The sequence below is a fragment of the Ranitomeya variabilis genome, chromosome 2, assembly GCF_051348905.1.
Source record: "Ranitomeya variabilis isolate aRanVar5 chromosome 2, aRanVar5.hap1, whole genome shotgun sequence".
NCBI classification, from domain to species: domain Eukaryota; kingdom Metazoa; phylum Chordata; class Amphibia; order Anura; family Dendrobatidae; genus Ranitomeya; species Ranitomeya variabilis.
The window spans coordinates 894,782,770-894,805,919 of NC_135233.1; the positions used below are offsets into that span (position 1 = coordinate 894,782,770).

A 23,150-nucleotide genomic window follows, 5' to 3' on the forward strand; every position below is an offset into this window, starting at 1 on the left:
CCACCTCTAAAACCTGGGTGCGCCTTATGGTCCGGTGCGTCTTATAGTCCGAAAAATACGGTAATCCAGATCAATAACTGATCACTTCCAGTTGGCACCAGCACCGAGAACAGCTTATTGTTGGGGGTGATGGGTGTTGCTCCCCCACCAATCAGATGTCCCCAGTGCTGGTGGTGACTGGTTGTTGATAGGACCAGAACAGCTGTGTCAGCTACATAGTGGAGGCAGTGGCATACTGCAGGTCTGCGTCTATTTAATCAAATAGGAAATGATGTGCAATAGCGGCCACTATACTGTTGATGACGCTGTGCAGCTCAGCTTTATGATGAAGTACAGCCAACTACTGCAAGCATCGGAAACAGCTGAATGGCAGAGATTACGGGTGTTGTACCCGAGCCAGTCTGATATTAATGACCTATGCTAAGGAGAGGCCATCAATATAAATGTGGTGGACAACTCCATTTATCTTCTGATGGTGCCTCTTTGCAATAAACCAAAATTATGTCAGATGCCTTTACTTCATAGGAAAGCACGTCAATGACAATGGCAGGCGGTAACTGAGCACATCTGTATAGAAAAGAAGTTTCTAATTCATAGACACACCAAGATCCCAAATTCATCACCCATTAAATATGACATACACATGCACAATATGTAATTTATTCATATAGACTTCTGAGTAGAGTCAGTATCTCTCAGTTTACAGAAAAATAAAACATGTAAAATAAGTTTTGTGTATACATGCCCCAGCATAGTATATTCTTGTCACATGCAGTTTGGTAGCAACAAAAATTGCAATGATTTTTTTTCCCCCAGTTTAATATTTTGCTCACAAAACACGTACATTTAAATAATTTCAGTTGAACGTTTTACACATGGGAATCAGACACCTTACAATTTAATTAACAAAATGAATAACAGATTTAGGGAGAATATATGAAGAAAAATCCAGGATACGCCTCATTCCCCAAGCACGCAGGGTTGGCTTGTCTCTCTATGTTTATTACTACGGTTTTAGAAGTGGAGTGTTCAATTATTATAACTTCTGGCCGGATCTGTTTTCTCAGTGTTAAGTTCAGGCCGCAGCGGGCTATACAACCTACTACACACACGAGGACTTACAATACATTAAAGTGTTTGGATCTCGTACAGTAATTTCTCTGCAGACGCCAGAAAGTGTATTTTCCAACATGCCAGGTGCCTTAAGGATTCAGGTTTTTTCATGTGTCTGTACATGAGTGCCAAGTTCATCTTCTGATCCAAATCTCAGAAGGCAGCTCCCGCACTTATGAGGCAGATCTGCAGAATGCCTAAAATCTAGGTGGGTTTTTAGGTCCTCCAGCTGACCTGTTGAGTACTCACAATATTGGCATAAGTAGACGCCTTCAGATGAATGTAGGTTTAGATGCTCACTGTATTCTAACATGCCAGAAAAGCCTTTCCCGCAGTCATCGCAGACATGTGGGTAGAAACGAGTGTGCTCTATTGCCACGTGCCGGTTCACATTAGTGTGGAGCCTACTGCTAAAGCCACATACTTGGCATACGAAGAAGTTCTTGCATTTGTCAAAACTTATTTTATTTAATAGACTGAATTGCCCGGGTCCTCTATTGTTATAGGCATCGCTTAGCTCTATCAGACGGCACGTGTGCTCATTTACTACATGACTATGCAGATCTTCTGGGTCGTTGGTCTCGTGCTCACAGAACTGACATAAGTACTGTTCATCACAACTGTGCTCCTGAAAGTGTAGGTACAATTCACTACTTGTGCAAAACTGCAGATCACACTGCTCGCACCAATAGAAAAAGTCATTGAAGTGGATATCTGCCACGTGTTGATTGAGATTCTCAAATGAGGTGGTCTTGTACTCGCAGTGCTTACAGCTCAGCTGCTGCTCCTCCTCGTGCACCTTGCCATGATCCAGCAGCTGCTCATCACTGGTAAAACTCTCCTTACAAACCTTACAGATGTGGGACTCTGTGCACTTGTGCTTCAGAATCATATGCTGTTTCAGATCCGAGAAATATTTGCTGTTGTAGTCACACTGGTCACAACGAAAGAGGCCACTACTGTTGGCTCTCAGGAGCGGCCACTTCTGAGGAGTTGTCAGATTGGAGGAGGGGCTGCCTTCCGGGCTCTCTCGTATCTGAAGTGGGACATCTTTTATTTCCTCCTCGGTGACCGGGGAGGGAACACACTCAGGCTCTTCAGTGTGGACTTCCACAACTGCCTCTTCATGAACTGGTTGGGGGATTAGTGTGGGAGACTCGCACATCTCTCGACTTTCTCCATTAGTACTGGGCTGCTCCTCTAGGAATCAAACACAGTAACATTTCTTATTTTCTCTTGTTTCATTGATCACATATTAAAACGGATTACACAGAAACAAAATGACCAAGTCTGTGATTAATTCCAAAAGTGATATCATGCACTTTATACTATTCCTACAGCAGTTGGAGAAAAGAAAGGCACATATTCCCCTTACACAAGGAATCACACAGGAGTAGATACTGTCAAATTAATAGGCTGTGACAAACTTATCATGCATGCTCAGCTAATGTTAACATTTACATTATGAATAAAAGCCACAACACTTCTAAACCAGGACACCACTGATTCACAATGGGGTCTGTCAGATCCCAGTGTTGTATCTCGTGCAGATATGAACAGAACCTAAGCCAACAGTCTATATATGTCTATTTTCACCTATGTCATCCTGTCCATTACATTTTTATGCACATATCACCAGTGCAGACATATTACACTTAGATTATTCTGTGTAATCCGATTCTCGTTTTTTTTTGTTTTTGTTTTTTTTTTGTTTGTTTTTTTACGCACCTTCACTGTCTGGAAGTTTAGGATCAGCTTGAATTAAAGAACAGACACTGTAACAGTGATCAAAATATATCCCGTTATTTTCTACCTTTTTGACTGGAAGAGCGACATCTGGAGAGAAAGAGGGAAAATGTAATAATCAGACATAGGATATTCAGGAATTACACGAGCAGAAGCCTGGTCTTTTCTACAAGGACTATGCTGTAGATATATTACCCTTATCACACGGAAAGGTTTGGTCTCATGAACTTACCTGGTGCAGAAGCAACAGCTGAACTCTGCCCTGCGTACCGAGAAGGAAAAGAGGTCTTCCTTTTGCGTTTCTTAGGATGCTCGTTCATATCGCTACAGTCTGAAAAGAGATTACCCTATTTAGTTAACATTACAGTATCCAATGATGGGATCTTCACAGGAGAAACCAATAGAAAGCAGCACAATGAAACAGACTTTTGACTTGGACAATTACTCTCCAGATAGTATGTCCCCCAACAACAAAAAATATTGTGTACAGTTGAGCTACAGATTCCGAGAACCCCAGAAATCCTGTTGAGGAATCTAGTGACAGATACTATCTGAATCAGCTCCTCTCTGAGGATCACTGGCAATCAGGTGATCAGTAAGGGTCTAGGGGCTGGCATTGGAAATGAGGGGGGTGATGCAAGACAAATAAAGAATCACATGGTGTCTACTGACATGGTATCCGTTATGGCCTCCAGTGTGGGTGACACTGCTTAGCCTAACTAATATAGGAAAGTTCCTCTACGATTTCTTTACGCCTCAACAGGAACACTGGTGTAATGGATTATTCTGCCTTAAAGGGCTTGTCTGGCCCAAATCGATAAGCCTGCAGTCGCTGTGTGTGACTCCAGACTTATGAATCTCCCCCAGTGCACGCACTGTGCTCTGCGATGATTCGCCGGTTTCTGACCCAGGACCGGAGGGTATATATGAGTTATACATACTGCTGGCCAGTGGGCGCTACCTCGCTTCCATACACTTGTATATAGCGAGGCTGTGTGCTCTAGTCAGCTACACCCATTGAATGGCCTCGCTCTGGCCGGGAGTATGTATAACTCATACATACCCTCCAGTCCCAACTTAAAAAAAAAAAAACAAAAAAAAAAAAAACAAAAACGGCAAATTACCCGCAGCACATAGTTCGTGTACGGGGGGATTCATAAGTCTGCAGTTAGACTTATCGATTTGGACCGGACAACCCCTTTAAAGAAGCACTCCTCCCATCAAAATTTTTATCCTATTAATATATTGTAGACTTTATATTGTTCGCTTTAAAGGTAAGGTACCGCGTTTGTAGATCATTCATTAATGAATGTAATGTAGCATAACATGCTGCTATAACCAAGATTTGAATGCATGTAAAACAGATTTCGTGTGTTATACCAGTAGAAAGAAGGAGCTGGGGGCTGACATCTTGGTTTCACAGCAGTAGCACGACACTATCAGTGTCAGAATACGGCACCCCATGGACATAGGAGATAGACCGCCGCGGACCCTATCTTTAACATTGGAGAGGCGTTAGCAGTGAGCTGGGCACGCCTCTGTGGGCTGCACAACTCACTGCTGTAGGTGTGACTAGCAGCCATTTTACTATAGCCCAGTGATCTCTGCCCAGATACACTTGCTCTCTATCGCTTCAGAACAGAAGCGCTGACTGGAGCCGGAGAGTGCGGGTGATTTATCTCCCTGCTCCTCTGTCTGTACTCCAAGCACTGCACGTTCTGAGCAGACATCCTCTGCTCCTCACACGCTGCCCTCCCTGGTGCTTTTGCTTCTATGTCTCCACCTCCTCACACAGTCCCGGTAAGCTGCATTCTCTCTCCCCGTGTCGCTCTCCCTCCTCTCCTCCCTGCATTCTCTCCCCGTGTCCTTCTCCCTCCTCTCCCCCTGCATTCTCTGCCCCCCCCCCTGCATTCTCTGCCCCCCCCCCTGCATTCTCTGCCCCCCCCCCCCCCCCCGTGTCGTTCTCTCCTCGTGTCGCTCTCCCTCCTCTCCTCCCTGCATTCTCTCCCCGTCTCTATGCGTGTGTGCAAGCATCGTCCGATGGGACTACAAGTCCCATCGGGCTATGCCTGCTACACTGACAGTGATTGACACATTAGCCAATGATGGGACAGTAGTAGTCCCATCATCCGGCTAATGTGTTGAATGAAAAAAAAAAAAAAATGCTCCATACACACATGCTCCATACACACATGCTCCATACACACACACACATGCTCCATACACACATGCTCCATACATGCTACATCCATACATGCTACATACATACAATACATACATATAGACATACAGTACATTAAACAGATTACATACTCACCATTACTTGTCATTTTGATCCCCAAAGCCAGTGTCATCTGTAAAAAATGTGAAAAAAAACAAACAACCAATATACTCCCTGTCCGCAGAAATCCACAAGTGTCCCACGATGATCTCCCGTGGAGAGCAGCAGCAACAGATAATGCGACTGCTCTCCAGGGGCTCAAGGAACACAATGAGGGCAGGAAGGTATCCTTCCACCACTGTATTCCTCCGCCGCTGTAAAAAAAAAAAAAAAGTCCCTAGTCTCACTTTATGGCATTGCTGGGTGAGACATTTTCCCAGGCAGCTTTTTGCCATAAAGTAAGACTTTGAACTTTAGTAACCTCAGTGATGCACTGCAGGAGCCATTGTCTCCTGTCAGTGTGTCACTGAGGGTCCTATAGAGCAGTGACATCACCCGATGTCACTGTTCTATAGGGGAGATCGTCGTGGGACACTCGTTATTAATTGGACTACGGCAGACAGGTAGTATACGGTTTATTATTTTACGTTTTTTGCAGGCGCTGAAGTATGGTGAAATGAAGAATATTAAAATACTTTTTCCTAATGTGTGTGTTTTATTAACCCTTTCTTACTATTGGATTAATAACCGATAGGCGGGGGGGGGGGGGGGGGGGGGGCAATATCCATGGCCCCTCTCTAGGCTATGAATATCAGCCCGCAGCTGTCTGCGTAGCCTTTCTGGCTATAAAATATAGGGGGACCCCACGTAATTTTTTTGTGGGGGGTCCCCCTAGTTTACTAGCCAGTAAAGGCTATGCAGACAGCTGTGGGCTGATATTCATAGCAGGCTACAGATATTGGCCCCCGGCCGTTGGCTTTCCCCCTCTGGCGCAGAAAATTGCACGGGAGCCCACTCCGTTTTTTTTCTTTTCTTTTTTTTTTTTTTTTTTTTTTTAATTCAACGCTCAAAAAGGCCTCTTTCACACTTGCGTCGGTATGGGTCCGTCGCTATGCATCGGGCCGACGTACCGACGCACGTGAAATTTGTGCCCGACGTGGGCAGCGGATGCAGTTTTTCAACACATCCGCTGCCCATTCTGAAGTCTGGAAGGAGGGGGCGGAGTTTTGGCCGCACATGCGCGGTAGAAAATGGCGGACGCGATTGACAAAAAAGTTCACTTGAACATTTTTTCGTGCCGACGGTCCGCCAAAACACGACGGATCCGTTGCATGACGGACGCGACGTGTGGCCATCCGTCACTAATACAAGTCTATGGGTAAAAAACACATCCTGCGAGCACATTTGCAGGATCCGTTTTTCCCGCCGGATCCGTTTCCCCCCGCCGGATCCGTTTTTCCCGCCTGATCCTTTTTTTCAACCGGATCCGTTTTTCCCGCCTGATCCTTTTTTTCAACCGGATCCGTTTTCCCCCGCCGGATCCGTTTTTCCCGCCTGATCCTTTTTTTCAACCGGATCCGTTTATTCCCGCCGGATCCGTTTTTCCCGCCGGATCCTTTTTTTCAACCGGACCCGTTTTTTTTTCCACCGGATCCGTTTTTTCCCGCCGGATCCGTTTTCCCCCCTGATCCTTTTTTTCAACCGGATCGTTTTTTTCCCGCCGGATCAGTTTTTCCCGCCTGATCCTTTTTTTCAACTGGAACCGTTTTTCCCGCCGGATCCTTTTTTTCAAACCGGATCCGTTTTTTTCAACCGGATCCGTTTTTCCCGCCGGATCCTTTTTTTAACCGGATCCGTTTTTCCCGCCGGATCCTTTTTCTGCCGGATCCGGTTTTTTCCGCCGGATCCGTTTTTTTTTTCAACCGGATCCGTTTCTCCCGCCGGATCCTTTTTTTCAACCGGATCCGTTTCTCCCGCCGGATCAGTTTTTTTATCTGATGCTGCTGCTTTCCACGGGAGATCGTCGTGGGACACTCGTGGATTTCTGCGGACAGGTAGTATATTGGTTGTTTGTTTTTTTTCATATTTTTACAGATGACACTGGCTTCGGGGAACAAAGTGACAAGTAACGGTGAGTATGTAATCTATGTTTAATGTACTGTATATCTATATGTATGTCATGTATGTAATGTATGAATGTACTATATGTAGTATGTATGTAGTATGAATGTAGTATGTATGGAGTATGTATGGAGTATTTTTTTTATATTCAACACATTAGCCGGATGATGGGACTACTACTGTACTACTGTCCCATCATTGGCTATCAATCACTGTCAGTCTAGCAGGCATCGTCCGATGGGCCTTGTAGTCCCATCGGACGATGCCTGCACAGACAAAGACCCCCGGCAGGCCGTACAGACCCCCCGGAGAGGCTGTACAGATCCTCCGGCAGGCCGTACAGAACCCCCCCCCGGCAGGCACGCTCACACAGGGTTAATGCTGGCGGTAACGGACCGCGTTATGCCGTGTTTGACGCACTCCGTAACCGCTGCTATTAACCCTGTGTGTCCCCAACTTTTTACTATTGATGCTGCCTATGCGACATCAATAGTAAAAAAAAAAAAATGTAATGTTAAAAATAATTTTAAAAAACCTGCTATGCTCACCCTCAGTCGTCGCGTCCTCTCCTCGGCAGTGCAAGCGGCAGGCTCCAGTGCCAAGGATGGTATGCGAGAAGGACCTTCCATGACGTCACGGTCATGTGACCGCTCAGTCATGACAGGTCCTGCGCGCATCCAACCCTGGGACAGGAAGCTGCCGCGTGCACCGCACACAGGCGACAGGACTACAAGGGCTCCCTCGGAAGGTGAGTATATGTTTAGTTTTTATTTTAACTCTTTAACCTGTTACATACGTGTCTGGGCAATATACTACGTGTCTGGGCAATATACTACGCAGGGCCGGACTGGGACTAAAATTCAGCCCTGGCATTTGAAGTCACACAGGCCCACTTGTCACATGGTGACTGTATAATATATTTGTACACTTGTAGGCTACAAGAAGTGAGGGGAGTGTAACACGACTATATAACATAATTACAGCTGTATCCAGCATTACAGCTTAGTCCCCATAGAATGTAATGCAGCACAGCCCCCATAGAATGTAATGCAGCACAGCCCCCATAGAATGTAATGCAGCACAGCCCCCATAGAATGTAATGCAGCACAGCCCCCATAGAATGTAATGCAGCACAGCCCCCATAGAATGTAATGCAGCACAGCCCCCATAGAATGTAATACAGCACAGCCCCCATAGAATGTAATACAGCCAGCCCCCATAGAATATAATGCAGCACAGGCCCATAAAATGGAATGCAGCTGACCCCCCCCCCCCCCCCCCCCCCCCCCCCAATAGCTCCACAATCCAGTCATCACTCATTGATAAAAAAAAAAAAAAAAAACAACACTCTACTCACCTCTCTCCTCGTGCCCCGCGCTGCTCCGGTCTCAGCAGATGCAGTCTGCCCGCCCGGTCACACTGCAGGTGCGCGATGATGTGACGTCATCGCGCACCCGCAGTGTCAGCGGCAGGCAGAGCGGGGAATGATGGGAGAGGGGGCGTCAGCAGACGCTCTCTCCACCATCATTGCATTCAACTGTACCGGTGTCTATGACGCCGGTATAGTTGAATGCGGGGCCGGGAGTGTGCCGCGACAGCGTGGGGAGTGTGCCGACAGCAGCACACTCGAGCGGCCCACTACTGCCATCGGCCCTTCTGGCATTTGCCAGAACTGCCCGATGGCCAGTCCGGCCCTGATACTACGTGTCTGGGCAATATACTACGTGGCTGGGCAATATACTACGTGGACATGCATATTCTAGAATACCCGATGCGTTAGAATCGGGCCACCATCTAGTACCATATATGTATATATGCCATGGATGAGGCCACAGTAAAGTGTATCTTTTTTTGGGACAGAAGGTAACTCACAGGTCATTGCAGATGATGATGATGAACATACAATTTGTCATTCCTCCTACACAGTCACATACCAGGGAGGAAGCCACTCCAGCCAGTGTAATATTGCACCTTTCTTTGGGTCACATGGTAACACATGTATTTATTTCCAGTCCACAGACTCCACTCCACCTCTCTGCTGTCTGCTCCTCCCACATGAGTCACAGTCACACTTCACTGGCTGAATCTAAGAAGCTGCCAGGCCCAGACAAGAAAGAAAAAGACTCGGTTCACTCACGCTGCAGAGCCGACTCCTTTCATTCACAGCAGGGAGCCGGCTGTTTGTATCGGCTCGTTCACGAACGACACATCACTAATACACACACCACTTGTGTGATAGCAGATCACAGGTGAGTCACACACAAAATGGCTCTGCCCTGTGATGCTGCTCTTCATTCTGCCCCAGGGATATCAGACCACCCAAAAGGGGAGGGAAATGGTGATGTCAGCAGGTACTGCCCCAATTTTCCAGCTAACAGTAAAGCTGGTAAGTCTCACTATAGCTGCTTGAGGTCTAAAACGGAAAATGCTCCCCCTAGTGGTCAATATATATATTTGTAAGAAAATATATAATATTTTTCATATAGAAATGTTTGCAAACAGTGCAAACATTGCATTAGTACATTTTATTTACTATTTTAAGCTTAATTTCATAAAAAAAAAAAAAATTCAAGAAAACTGGTGGCACCTTCCCTTTAAGGAGGTTAGTGGATGTATCCCAAGATCTCCTTAGCAGACTCTCCATTTTCCGATCCATGGTGTCCCTGAGCTGGGATGAGTCCTCACATAGAAGAGCTGTCTTTGTCACTCTGGACACCTGAACGTCTACTTTCGGGGTATCCCACAGAGGTATCTCCATCTAAAAGGGAACCCTCTTTTTTTTTTTTTTTAATTCGGATGGAACGCTAAGCCCTTTCCTAGGAGACTCCCATTCATGTAGAATGAGGCTCTGCACATTTTCATGTACCGGAAATCCCTTTAGCTTCCTAGGTTTTAGGCCCCCAAACCCTGACCATACTAATCAACTTTCGTATGTCCTCAGAGGAGAAATAATATTTTTTATTTTCTTCTTTGGGTGTAGAAGTGGAGCCCTCATTCTCCCACATATCCTCCGAGTCAGAAGAACGTAATTCACCGGAGTCCGAATCAGACTCTACCACAGATAATTTCCTCTTTTTTAAAGGAGGCGGCTGCGGTAATATGGTCTGGGAAAGGGCCGATACTGATGACCGTACTTCTTGTTTAATAAGGGATTTAATGCTTTCGAATAAAGATGGGTGTTTAGTGCGTAACACCTAGTCTGTGCAGGATTGGTAAAGCTTCTTCTTGTATGAAGAAAGCCTTGATGCACACACACGACACTTGCAGTCTTCCTCTTTCCTGGATGTTTTGTCCTTCTTAGGGGCAGGAGCCTTGTCTCCCTAGAAAAGGAGAGAGAGAAGGGGACTAAGTCCAATTGCCACCTAGAAGTAAAAGGACCTTCATTCACTACTCACGGTAGGAGGGAGGACGCTGTGCTCAGCAGATGCAGAGAGCGGGGTTTTGTCACCGTCCATGGTCCATCTATGCATCAGTCACACAGACAGACAGTAGACCTTACCTGTTGGTGAACCCTGACCAGGATTAAATAATCGAGGTCCAGTGTCCGAATAGCATGCTCCTCCTCTCCCAAGTGTAGAGGAGGGGAAACCCGGGCAGGAACGCCCCACATGGCAGCCGACTCCGTTGTAGCAACCGAGGTGCCGGGCGCGTATGCGTTCTACAGTGGAACGCACAGGAAGTAAACCGGAAGTTGGGACACGTCACTTCTGGTGCGCGCGCACTCCGGAATCCGGTGCCAAGAGGAGAGAAGGAAGCCGGGGAGCGAGGGTCCTGAGTCCATGACCCAACATGGAAAAGGGAGCAGCTGCACAGGGAGGAGAGGACCACACCCGACCCCAGCTGCCCGGCTAAAAGTAAGTAAAACCGGGTGCTCCGATCGCCGGCCACGGCAGCACCACAGCAGGACCTCTTCATGCCCCATAGGGGACAGGAAAAACACTGGAGGTGGCAGGAAGGGGAGGGTATTTAACCTCTTTGTGTTTCCTGTCCCCCATTAGGGCGGGGAGACATCCTCCTGTACCGCTGTCGTGGAAGGTGACTGGAGAAACAGGTCAGTTTTCTCTGCACAAATCACTGCAAAAATCTATGACATGGGGGGGGGCGGGAGCAGCTGGGTCAGAAGCTGAAGAGGGGAATGAGTCATGCAAGGACAATATATTTCCTGTTTCTACAGAGCAGAGGAAAAAAATGAAATCTGGGTAGAAAGGCAAAATGAGCAATAGTAAGTACACAGTGCTATATATTATGATGACTGCAATAGTTACATAGTTACATAGTTATTAAGGTTGAAGGAAGACTTTAAGTCCATCTAGTTCAACCCATAGCCTAGCATGCCCTAACATGTTGATCCAGGGGAAGGCAAAAAAAACCCATGTGGTAAGAGTAAGCTCCATCATGGGGAAAAAAATTCCTTCCCGACCCCACATACAGCAATCAGACTAGTTCCCTGGATCAACGCCTTATCAAGGAATCTAATATATATACCCTGTAATATTATACTTTTCCAGAAAGGTATCCAGTCCCCTCTTAAATTGAAGCAATGAGTCACTCATTACAACATCATACGGCAGAGAGTTCCATAGTCTCACTGCTCTTACAGTAAAGAATCCGCGTCTGTTATTATGCTTAAACCTTTTTTCCTCCAGACGTAGAGGATGCCCCCTTGTCCCTGTCACCGGTCTATGATTAAAAAGATCAGCAGAAAGGTCTTTGTACTGTCCCCTCATATATTTATACATTAACATAAGATCACCCCTTAGTCTTCGTTTTTCCAAACTAAATAGCCCCAAGTGTAATAACCTATCTTGGTATTGCAGACCCCCCAGTCCTCTAATAACCTTGGTTGCTCTTCTCTGCACCCGCTCCAGTTCAGCTATGTCTTTCTTATACACCGGAGACCAGAACTGTGCACAGTATTCTAAGTGTGGTCGCACTAGTGACTTGTATAGAGGTAAAATGATGTTCTCCTCATGAGCATCTATGCCTCTTTTAATGCATCCCATTATTTTATTTGCCTTTGTAGCAGCTGCCTGACACTGGCCACTGAATATGAGTTTGTCATCCACCCATACACCCAGGTCTTTTTCATTGACTGTTTTGCCCAAAGTCTTAGAATTAAGCACATAGTTATACATCCTATTACTTCTACCCAAGTGCATGACCTTACATTTATCACCATTAAAGCTCATTTGCCATTTATCAGCCCAAGCTTCTAGTTTACATAAATCATCCTGTAATATAAAATTGTCCTCCCCTGTATTGATTACCCTGCAGAGTTTAGTGTCATCTGCAAATATTGAAATTCTACTCTGAATGCCCCCTACAAGGTCATTAATAAATATGTTAAAAAGAAGAGGGCCCAATACTGACCCCTGTGGTACCCCACTACTAACCGTGACCCAGTCCGAGTGTGCTCCATTAATAACCACCCTTTGTTTCCTATCCCTGAGCCAACTCTCAACCCACTTGCACATATTTTCCCCTATCCCCATTATTCTCATTTTATGTAACAACCTTTTGTGTGGCACCGTATCAAAAGCTTTTGAAAAGTCCATATACACTACATCTACTGGGTTCCCTTGGTCCAGAACGGAACTTACCTCTTCATAGAAGCTGATCAAATTAGTCTGACATGATCGGTCCCTAGTAAACCCGTGCTGATACTGGGTCATGAGGTTATTCCTCTTCAGATACTCCAGTATAGCATCATTCAGAGGATAAAACCTTTGATGGGATTTCTATAACGTCAGTATGCAATAATAGGGCATACAGAAAGATCTGTTATGTTGGCTTCTTCATGGCACTAAACGCATAGCAGAAGAGTAATCTAATTACTGTAGATCCTGGCATGGACATATACACAATATTACACAATGCAACAACCTTAATCTGCATTATACTCACGTATGTTGGCCAATCAATTCTCATAGACCAGAAGTGAAGAATAGTCTTCTACTGTCCTCAGTTATTCTGTAGAGATATAAGATATCAGAACTTTACTCCATCTGGTATGAATAAAGGCTGCCATACAATAGTACTAAATTATACACCAACACTTCTAGCAGAAATATCTTTCCCGCTACAGGATGGACTACAACAACAAAAAAATAGCAAGTGCAGCGTCAGCCACCACTTCAAAAAAAATCTGCATTGGTATGTGGTTATGTGTATAGGCATAGTGTGTTCTTTTACGCTCCCCTTCTTCCCAGAGCCGTAACTCTATTTTTCTGTCAGTATGGCCATGTGAGGACTTGTTTTTTGGGTGAGGAGTTGTATTTTGAATGGGGGTGATTTAAACTTTTATATTTTTTCAGTATTTTAAAACCTTTTTTTAAAAAACTTTTTTGCTGCCTTTAAGGCCAGCGTCACACTAGAGAGTTTTACGGACGTATGAGAGGCGCAAAAAAACTACGCATTGCACACGGACCAATGATTCTCTATGGGACAGCTCCCATCTGCCGTATAATTCTCAGCCGTATTTTACGGGTGTAGAAAATCGCAGTATGCTGCGTTTGTCAGCGTATTGCGCAAAAAATCCGCCAATGAAAGTCTATGGGGGCGAGAAAAATACGGACTACACATGGAACATCAGTGTGACTTGCGAGAAATACGCACCGGTGTTCTATAGAAAAGCCGGCAATTCAGCGCGGTGTACAGTAAAATCACACTGACAGGTTAGAATAGAATAGCTAAAATAAATGTCTACAGATAGATACATACATATACACATACACACTGCATATATGTTTTCACAAATATTTGAGCCCATGGGTCCATTCTATGTCCATTTTGCAAGCCGGCTAGAAAATCTCGCTGTACGGATGCCATACGGATTACAAACGGAGGATGACATGTGTAAAATGCGCAGCTACACCCTGCCTACGGATGACATACAGATAACTGCTTTGGGACCATTTCTGCGTATTACGCCTGTAAAATACACTCATTGTATTGAAACAACAGCACAGCCTAATAAATGACATCCCTAAAATCTGTGACTCAACCCCAACCTCATGTGGTCCTCAGATTACATAGTAAAAATCTGCTGACAGATTTCCTCTAATGAAAATCTGAATACAGGCAAGTACAGGGATATCTATGCATGGCTAACGGATCACAAGCATTTGCATTGGTTTTCTTTCAGCAAGATGGTGCAACTTGTGATATGTTGTACGTGTCCATGTGCCATTCCCAGAATGTAGGGCGCAAAGGGTTGTGACCGCCACAGTTTAGACCTAATGGTTATATCTGAGGATAGTTGAATGGTCAGGTTATGAAACTAATCCCCAGAATGTGCTGAAATTAAACAGGAAATTGAAATTCATGTCTAGAATATTGAATGTGCGGGGTCAGATGTTTGTCAACAGTATAACATGGCACAATTTTCATAACCGCTGGTGGAAACCCATGCCAGCACCACCTATGACTGGTGACGTATGTCGTTCTTCCATTATCTGGTATAAACCAGTATTGACACCCCTGCAATTCTGTCAGATAATACTCAGTTTCTTCCTGAAAATGATTGCAATCACAAATTCTTTGGTATTATTTTCTTCATTTAATTTGTCTTAAATGAAAAAACACAAAAGAGAATGAAGCAAAACATCGATCATTTTACACAAAACTCCAAAAATGGGCCAGACAAAAGTATTGGCACCCTCAGCCTAATACTTGGTTGCACAACCTTTAGCCAAAATAACTGCGACCAACCGCTTCCGGTAACCATCAATGAGTTTCTTACAATGCTCTGCTGGAATTTTAGACCATTCTTCTTTGGCAAACTGCTCCAGGTCCCTGATATTTGAAGGGTGCCTTCTCCAAACTGCCATTTTTAGATCTCTCCACAGGTGTTCTATGGGATTCAGGTCTGGACTCATTGCTGGCCACCTTAGAAGTCTCCAGTGCTTTCTCTCAAACCATTTTCTAGTGCTTTTTGAAGTGTGTTTTGGGTCATTGTCCTGCTGGAAGACCCATGACCTCTGAGGGAGACCCAGCTTTCTCACACTGGGCCCTACATTATGCTGCAAAATTTGTTGGTAGTCTTCAGACTTCATAATGCCATGCACACAGTCAAGCAGTCCAGTGCCAGAGGCCGCAAAGCAACCCCAAAACATCAGAGAACCTCCGCCATGTTTGACTGTAGGGACCGTGTTCTTTTCTTTGAATGCCTTTTTTTCTCCTGTAAACTCTATGTTGATGCCTTTGCCCAAAAAGCTCTACTTTTGTCTCATCTGACCACAGAACATTCTTCCAAAATGTTTTAGGCTTTTTCAGGTAAGTTTTGGCAAACTCCAGCCTGGCTTTTTTATGTCTCAGGGTAAGAAGTGGGGTCTTCCTGGGTCTCCTACCATACAGTCCCTTTTCATTCAGACGCCGACGGATAGTACAGGTTGACACTGTTGTACCTTCGGACTGCAGGGCAGCTTGAACTTGTTTAGTTGTTAGTCGATGTTCTTTATCCAACATCCGCACAATCTTGCATTGAAATCTCTTGTCAATTTTTCTTTTCCATCCACATCTAGGGAGGATAGCCACAGTGCCATGGGCTTTAAACTTCTTGATGACACTGCGCACGGTAGACACAGGAACATTCAGGCTATGTTCACACGCTGCGGTTTTTGCTGCGGATCCGCAGCGGATTTGCAGCTGCGGATCCGCAGCCGTTTTCCATGCAGGGTACAGTACAATGTTACCCTATGGAAAACAAAAACCGCTGTGCCCACTTTGCTTTTTTCCACTAGAAAATCAGCGCGGATTTTCTGCGGAAAAAAAAGAAGTAGCATGTCAATTTTTTCTGCGGATTCCGCAACGGTTTTCCACCTGCACCAATAGGAAACTGCAGTTGGAAAACCGCAGTGGAATCCGCAGAAGAAACCGCACAAAAACCCGCAGGGAAAACTACCGCGGTTTTCAACTGCGGGTTTTCCAAACCCGCAGCTGAAAAATCCGCAGCAAAAAAAGGATAGTGTGAACAAGCCCTCAGGTCTTTGGAGATGGACTTGTAGCCTTGAGATTGCTCATGCTTCCTCACAATTTGGTTTCTCGAGTCCTCAGACAGTTCTTTGGTCTTCTTTCTTTTCTCCATGCTCAATGTGGTACACACAAGGACACAGGACAGAGGTTGAGTCAACTTTAATCCATGTCAACTGGCTGCAAGTGTGATTTAGTTATTGCCAACACCTGTTAGGTGCCACAGGTAAGTTACAGGTGCTGTTAATTACACAAATTAGAGAAGCATCACATGATTTTTCGAACAGTGCCAATACTTTTGTCCACCCCCTTTTTTATGTTTGGTGTGGAATTATATCAAATTTGGCTTTAGGACAATTCTTTTTGTGTTTTTTCATTTAAGACAAATTAAATTAAGATAATAATACCAAAGAATTTGTGTTTGCAATCATTTTCAGGAAGAAACTGAGTATTATCTGACAGAATTGCAGGGGTGTCAATACTTTTGGCCATGACTGTATGTCACAAGCTAAAATCTGGCTTCTAGCACCCACTCCACTGAAACCGCCTTAACTAGTGATGAGCGAATATAATCGTTACTCGAGATTTCCCGAGCATGCTTGGGGGTCCTCCAAGTATTTTTTAAGTGCTCGGAGATTTAGTTTTCCTCACCTCAGCTGAATGATTTACATCTGTTATCCAGCTTGATTACATGTGGGGATTCCCTAGCAACCAGGCAACCCCCACATGTACTTATGCTGGCTAACAGATGTAAATCATTCAGCTGCGGCAAGAAAAACAATCGAGCACTTACATACTTGGAGGACCCCGGAGAAATCTCAAGTAACGAGTATATTCGCTCATCACTAGCCTTAACCATCGTCGCTAACTGCCAAACCAAGCTACATCGCCCTGTGCTTCTCCTTCTAGACCTGTATTATGCCTGGCCACAATCAACCTCCCACTACAGATCACCACATCACATGTAACGTCTCCCATTCCCACACAGCCTCCTCATCCCGCCGTCTCTCTGATGCAAGTGCCTCAAGCCTCTGTCCTGGGATTCTCCACTCTCCTATATCTACATTCTCCTCCTACTCAAACTCAACATTCATTATTGTCCACATCTCACTCAAATTCCCCAATTACTGTCCTTTAAACCTCCCATTCAAACACTTACCACTTAGTTCTGCTCTTGAATTAACACTAATAGCTAGTGCAACCCCACCTCATCTTCCAACATCGTCCTCAGTTTCTTTCCTTCTTGCCTTGCTCCAATCCATCCTTACCTCTGTAGGCCAATGAATCCCCCTCCTCCAATCCCTTCTCCGGCTTCTCAATGCCCAGAGAATCCTGTTCACAATACTGACGCGGACCTACAAGGTCAGCCACCACCTGTCTCCTCCCTACATCGCCGGTCTAATCTCCAGTGCTCACAAGAGCTCTCCTCACATAACCATTTTCAAGAACAAAAGAAAGCGCATGTCATTTCTTTGAATTGGCTCCAAACTAGGCCCTGCCCAAATTAAAAGACTGGAAAAAATGATTCTGGGAAAAAACACTTCCAAAACGAGGAATGATTCCTGAAGTGGTTTCCAAAGGAAATCTCAATTTTGCCAGTTTCATAGAAACTGTCTGCAGACACCTTACCCTCCCCTACTGTATCCTTCCCTGGCAGATGGTAAAACTCTTGTGGGAAGAGTCCTCACCCCCATCGGATCAGTCTGTTGCTTAGCTATGTGCAGCTACACTAGTTCTGTACATTGCTATGTCTTGCCAAATGCTTGCTATGTAGTGTAAACCTGTTTCTTTTGTTTGTCACTGGAATTAAGGCCGCTATAAAATAAATAATACTAATAAAAAAGGAGGCACAGTTCTATTATGATGGGCCCTGTATAGAAGGACCACATCCGACTAATAGTACACGGGACTGACGCTTCGGGCCGCAGTCACTCATCTAGAGCCACAGACTCCTATCCTCGCCGATCAGTCGGACGTTCCAGTCTATGGGGATCCATCACAGATGAAGAACTGAAGACGTCCAGTTTCCATCCTTTCTTCAGCTGCTTCTGACTGATCCATTGTGAAATATCAATGGGTGGAGGGGAGGGAGCGAAGAACTGACAAATTATGTCCTTTAGGTTTAATTAAAAAAAAAGATAGAAAATGGGTGAAAAAAGTGGGAGAAAAATTGCCTGTTCCTGATAGACGCAAAACCGGAAACCGATGTGTGAATGTGGCCCAAGTTCACAGGAGCAAATGAAGGAAACAAATCACCTGTTCGACTATTAGAGAGAAATAATAGAAAAGCCAAACACAGTTCCGCACGTCGTCTGTCGCGGAGCGTTACAAATGGCTGCCGCCCGGATTGTGTCGCACAGCGGAGGCGAGCGCAGATTTCCCACCCAGTACAGAAGGGATGTGGGGACACAATGGGGTCACACTGGGGTTACACCGGCACAGGATCTGGATGCGACCTTTAACCCCCAAGGACACCTGTGACTGGGGGCATATAAGGGTAAGACCACCTGTGCAGTCCTGCGGCTGCTGACGCACCTCCTCGGCTGTACCACCTACCACTGCACAAGGTAACGCATGAGGACATGCACCACCACATACCTGTAACCGCGGCACCATTACCGTACCTGAACAGTGGAAGCGACGGTGTAAAATGGCGACCTGGACCAGCACGACGCACGGCCGCCTCTAGCCTGACAGACCGGAAAGTCACGCAGCGCAAGCTCAACCCTCCCCGAAGGGACGAGGCTAAATCCAAGTCGGCTAAAGGACCTCTGCTGACGTCATGCCCATGTGACCGGAAGGAGCGGTGCCTCTTCCTCCATAGAGGGTAGAGCTGCCGTAAAGCGTACCGCCAGATCCCCGCAATGCCAGCAACGAGCAGGCACGTCAGACACGCAGAGAAGCAGGCGGAAGAGGAAGACGCGCTGCTATTTCACGTGAATGGAATGGAAGCATCATAGAGTCTTCACTATTGAAGCAGGAGCGTCCAAGTTCATGATTAGTCACAGTGACATCTAGCGGCGAAAGATAAAAATTACATTCACTACTGTTTCGAAACTGAAGCGCGGGCGCCTGTAAATGATTGCGCCACTGTAGAGACCGCAGGTAAAGAAGGATGCAGGGACAAATAGGAGCCAGAAAGCAAATAGCGTTTTTAACTTTCTTTTTAACTTCCAACCAAAAAGATAACAAACGTTTTCCATGCAGGGAACTTATATACAAGAACACAATTTCGCAGTAAATCCCAATTATTATATGGCCGCCCTGAACTACACCCGTAGAACGCGGCAGCGCCTCACTAGTGACTCCCTACTAAGATAAAGTCAACAACGGTCACTTATCAGTGCTGGTTCAGCGATGTAGTCCTGACGGTGAGGCTCCGACAACGCCGTAGTCCTGATGGCGGAGGAAGGAGGTGTCTTCTGGCGACGGGCCCAGGCGTAGAGTCGAGTCCAGAATGTCTTTTGCGGTGCTGCGTTCCCTCCTGCAGGCGGACGTTGATCCGAGGTAACAGCCTCCCAGTCCAGAGAAGAGTCTTTTTGAGGAGGATTAGGAGAATAATCAGTATCAGTCACAGCTGAGACGAAACCATGCGAGTCTGTAGCACTCTCTGGCAAGGTGTTCTCAGGGAGCGCGGTAATACTGTCCCTGAGCTGGTCAGCACTACCCCTTTGCCTGGGGGGTCGCTGACGACGAATGCGTCTCTTTTTGGGGGCTCCAGTAATTGCCCGCAGTGTCTGTTGCACGTTTTCCCCCTGCTTCCTGCAAGTCTCACTGCGGCCTGCACACTCACAACAACTGCGCTGCAGTTTCCTCTCCTCAGAGATTTCCCGCGCTTCTCTGCCCCTGCTTTCGCGCGTTTTGCTTTTTATCCTCTCCTCTCCCTGCGTCACTCTGCCTCCTGTCACATGAGCCTGGCTTCCCATGCACCCCTCAAATCCGTTCCCTGGAACCCCGACTCCCGGCAACAATGGTTCCACCCGTCTGCACAGCTCACCAGGTCCCTGTCCCCTACATTCCCCCACCCTGTATGCTCGCCAGTCCCCGGGCGAGGCCTTCGCACTGACAGGTCGCCCACCTGACGGATTGTTCCACACTTGGGTCTGTCTAGTGTGTAAGTCAGGACTGTAGCGAGTTGGGGGTCTACCGGCAGTAGAACGTTCAGAACGTCGTGGCTCGGGTCCTTGTGTAGGGGGTGTTGGGGGAATGTCGTCAGCGGAAGGGTGACTGGTCAGGGGTAGTGTAGTAGTCGAGATAGGGGGAGTATTTTGACGCCGTTCTTCTTCTTCATCATCTTCTTCATCCCACCAATGGTTGTTGGGGGACTCAGTCGTAGGTGGCTCTTCCCTGATTGCGGATTCCGGGGTGTCCGAGTCAACAGAGCGACACAACCGGAGCATGTTGCGATGAAGAATGCGAGTACCTGTACTTCCGAGGGCCTCAGACTGCACTTCATATACAGGTCCATGCGGGTCTATACGGCGAAGCACCCGATAGGGTGTTTTTTCCCAACGATGGTCTAACTTGTTTTGCGGTCTTTGCTCTCGAACGAGTACTCGATCACCTGGCCGGAACTCTGGGGGTTTTGCTGTAGGGGTGCTCCGATGCTCCACTTCCCGAATTCGAGTGTGTACCAGTCGGTGTAAGGTCTGCAGCCGATGCCGATGATCACGCACCCACGAAGCCATCCCTGTTCGGGGGCCTTCTTCCTCCGAAGACAGTTCCAGATCTGTCATGCCTTTTCCTGGGCGCCCAAAGACCACTTCATACGGGGTGCGTCCTGTGACTTGATGAACTCTATTGTTGTAGACCCACACTAGGTCAGACACGTACTCCGGCCAGCGGGCCTTCTGATCTTGTTCTAGCGCACGCAGCATTTGAAGCAAAGTCCGGTTAAACCGCTCGCAAGCCCCATTTCCCTGGGGATGATACGGTGTGGTGCGTGACTTATCAATGCCGTAGAGGCGATGCAGCTCTTCCATGACCTTGCCCAAGAAACAGGCGCCTTGATCCGAATGTATTCGCCTCGGACAGCCGTAAACTTGAATAAAGTTCTTACAGATAGCGCTCGCTGCCGACTCAGCTGTCTGATCACGGGTAGGGATGACTACCGCGAATTTTGAAAAATGATCTACCATAACGAGGCAGTGTTCGTAGCCTTGATGCGCTGCTCCAATGGTAATGTAGTCTATCATTAATACTTCAAAAGGGGCAGACGTCGTGATGCTCTGCACAGGCGCCCTTTCCTCCGGTGACTTGGTTAGCTCACATTGTCGACATTGTCTACAGGCAGTTTGTACTTCCGCAAGCAGCCGAGGATGATAGAACCGAGTTTGCAGCCACTTAAACGTCCTCTTCACTCCGAAGTGTGCCCCGGACTCATGAGCTTCTTTAGCAACTGCGGCCACCACAGGCCCTGGTAAGACCATCTGCCAGGTCGGCTCAGAATCTGCCAGAGCCATGGTTAAGTGGCATAAGAGCCCGTCCTGAAGAGTTAGGCGCTCCCACTGCCGCAGAAGAAGGTTCAGATCTGACGGGAGAATTTGTCCAGGGGTTCTCACGGGCAATAGACCATTCGTTATCCACTGTCGCAATGGAGCTAGTTCCTGGTCTTCCTGTTGTAGCCGTATCCATTCGTCCCGACTCTGAACCAACAGTCCTGCAGCCGTTCCGTTCCCGGTCTGTTCCCGGCTCACAGCCGTCTGAGCAGCGCCCCCGATGGCGTAGGGGATTTCTTCTCCCTCCAGCTCCTCATCTCGGTTAGTTCTTGGGGGATTTTTCCGCAGACGAGATAATGCGTCAGCATGAACATTCTCCGCTCCTCGCTTGTAAAGGATACGGTATCTGTACTTGGCCATCCGGGCTACCCAGCGCTGTTCTAGGGCACCCAATTTCGCATTTTCCAGATGTGCCAATGGGTTGTTATCCGTGCGTATCAGCACCTCGAAACCGGCCAGGTACTCAGCGAACCGCTCCGTCATAGCCCACACCACGGCCAGCAGCGCCACCTTGAAAGAACTGTAATTGTCTGGGTTCAACTCAGAGTCATGAAGAGACCGACTCGCATAGGCGATCACTCTCTCCCGCCCATCCTGAACCTGAGACAACACAGCCCCCAATCCCTGAGAGCTGCCGTCGGTGTGTAGGATGAACGGTTGCGAAAAGTCCGCATAAGCCAACACCGGCGGCTCCATGAGGGCTGTCTTCAAGTCCCGGAACGCTGCTTCTTGTGGCTCCTGCCATTGTATCTTCTTTCCCCGTTCCTTGGGGGAGCTTCCTTTCAGCAGGACTTGTAGATTGTGAGAACGGCGAGCAAAATTCTTCACGAAGCGCCGGTAGTACCCAGCGAGGCCCAAGAACGCCCGTACATCTTTAGCGGTCTCCGGTGTGGGCCACTCCTGGATTGCAGCAATCTTCTCCTGCGATGGCCGGACTCCTTCGGCGGACACCACATGCCCCAGGTACTCGATCTGTTCCCGGAACAAGTGACACTTCTGGGGCTTCACCTTAAGCCCGTATTTCAGCAACCGGTCTAGTACCTGTTCCAGTCGGCACAGATGTTCCTCGAATGTTGGGGCGTAGATGATGATGTCATCCAGATAAATGAGAGTGGCCTCGAAGTTCAAATCCCCCAGACACCGCTCCATTAATCGTTGGAAGGTGCCTGGAGCGTTGGCCAGCCCAAACGGCATTCGATTGAACTCAAATAGTCCCATGGGAAGGATGAACGCTGTCTTAGGACGATCTGCTTCTGTCATCGGGACCTGCCAGTATCCGCTGGCTAGGTCTAAGGTGGAAAAATATTTGGCCCGACCCAGCACGGAGAGAGACTCCTCGATACGGGGAAGTGGATAAGAGTCTCGGACGGTGCATGCATTTAGCTTACGATAGTCCACACAGAACCGGAGCGTGCCGTCCTTTTTCCGCACCAGCACGATCGGGGCAGCCCACGGGCTCTGACTCTCGCGGATCACTCCCTTTTGTAGCATCTGGCCTAACAACGTCTTTACTTCCTGGTACATCTGCGGGGGAATCTGTC

The 23,150-nt window shown here is 47.0% G+C and overlaps 1 protein-coding gene across 3 annotated transcripts; it reads right to left on the reverse strand.

Moving 5' to 3' along the window:
- Positions 1 to 644: 644 nt before the first annotated feature.
- LOC143808144 (zinc finger protein 639-like) lies at positions 645 to 19,017 on the reverse strand. 3 transcript variants are annotated; one of them, XM_077290484.1, is made up of 6 exons: positions 18,736 to 18,874; positions 13,046 to 13,111; positions 10,336 to 10,461; positions 3,092 to 3,190; positions 2,842 to 2,949; positions 645 to 2,313 (listed from the first exon to the last, which is right to left on the reverse strand). In XM_077290484.1, exons 4-6 carry the CDS (start codon positions 3,177 to 3,179, stop codon positions 1,211 to 1,213), a joined length of 1,299 nt encoding a protein of 432 aa, XP_077146599.1. In that variant the 5' UTR covers positions 3,180 to 3,190; positions 10,336 to 10,461; positions 13,046 to 13,111; positions 18,736 to 18,874; the 3' UTR covers positions 645 to 1,210. The 3 variants fall into 3 exon arrangements, with proteins under 3 accessions (XP_077146599.1, XP_077146598.1, XP_077146600.1); XM_077290483.1 differs by lacking the exon at positions 10,336 to 10,461 and having other exon boundaries at positions 18,736 to 19,017; XM_077290485.1 differs by lacking the exon at positions 10,336 to 10,461 and having other exon boundaries at positions 18,710 to 18,841.
- Between the last annotated feature and the right edge of the window lie 4,133 nt (positions 19,018 to 23,150).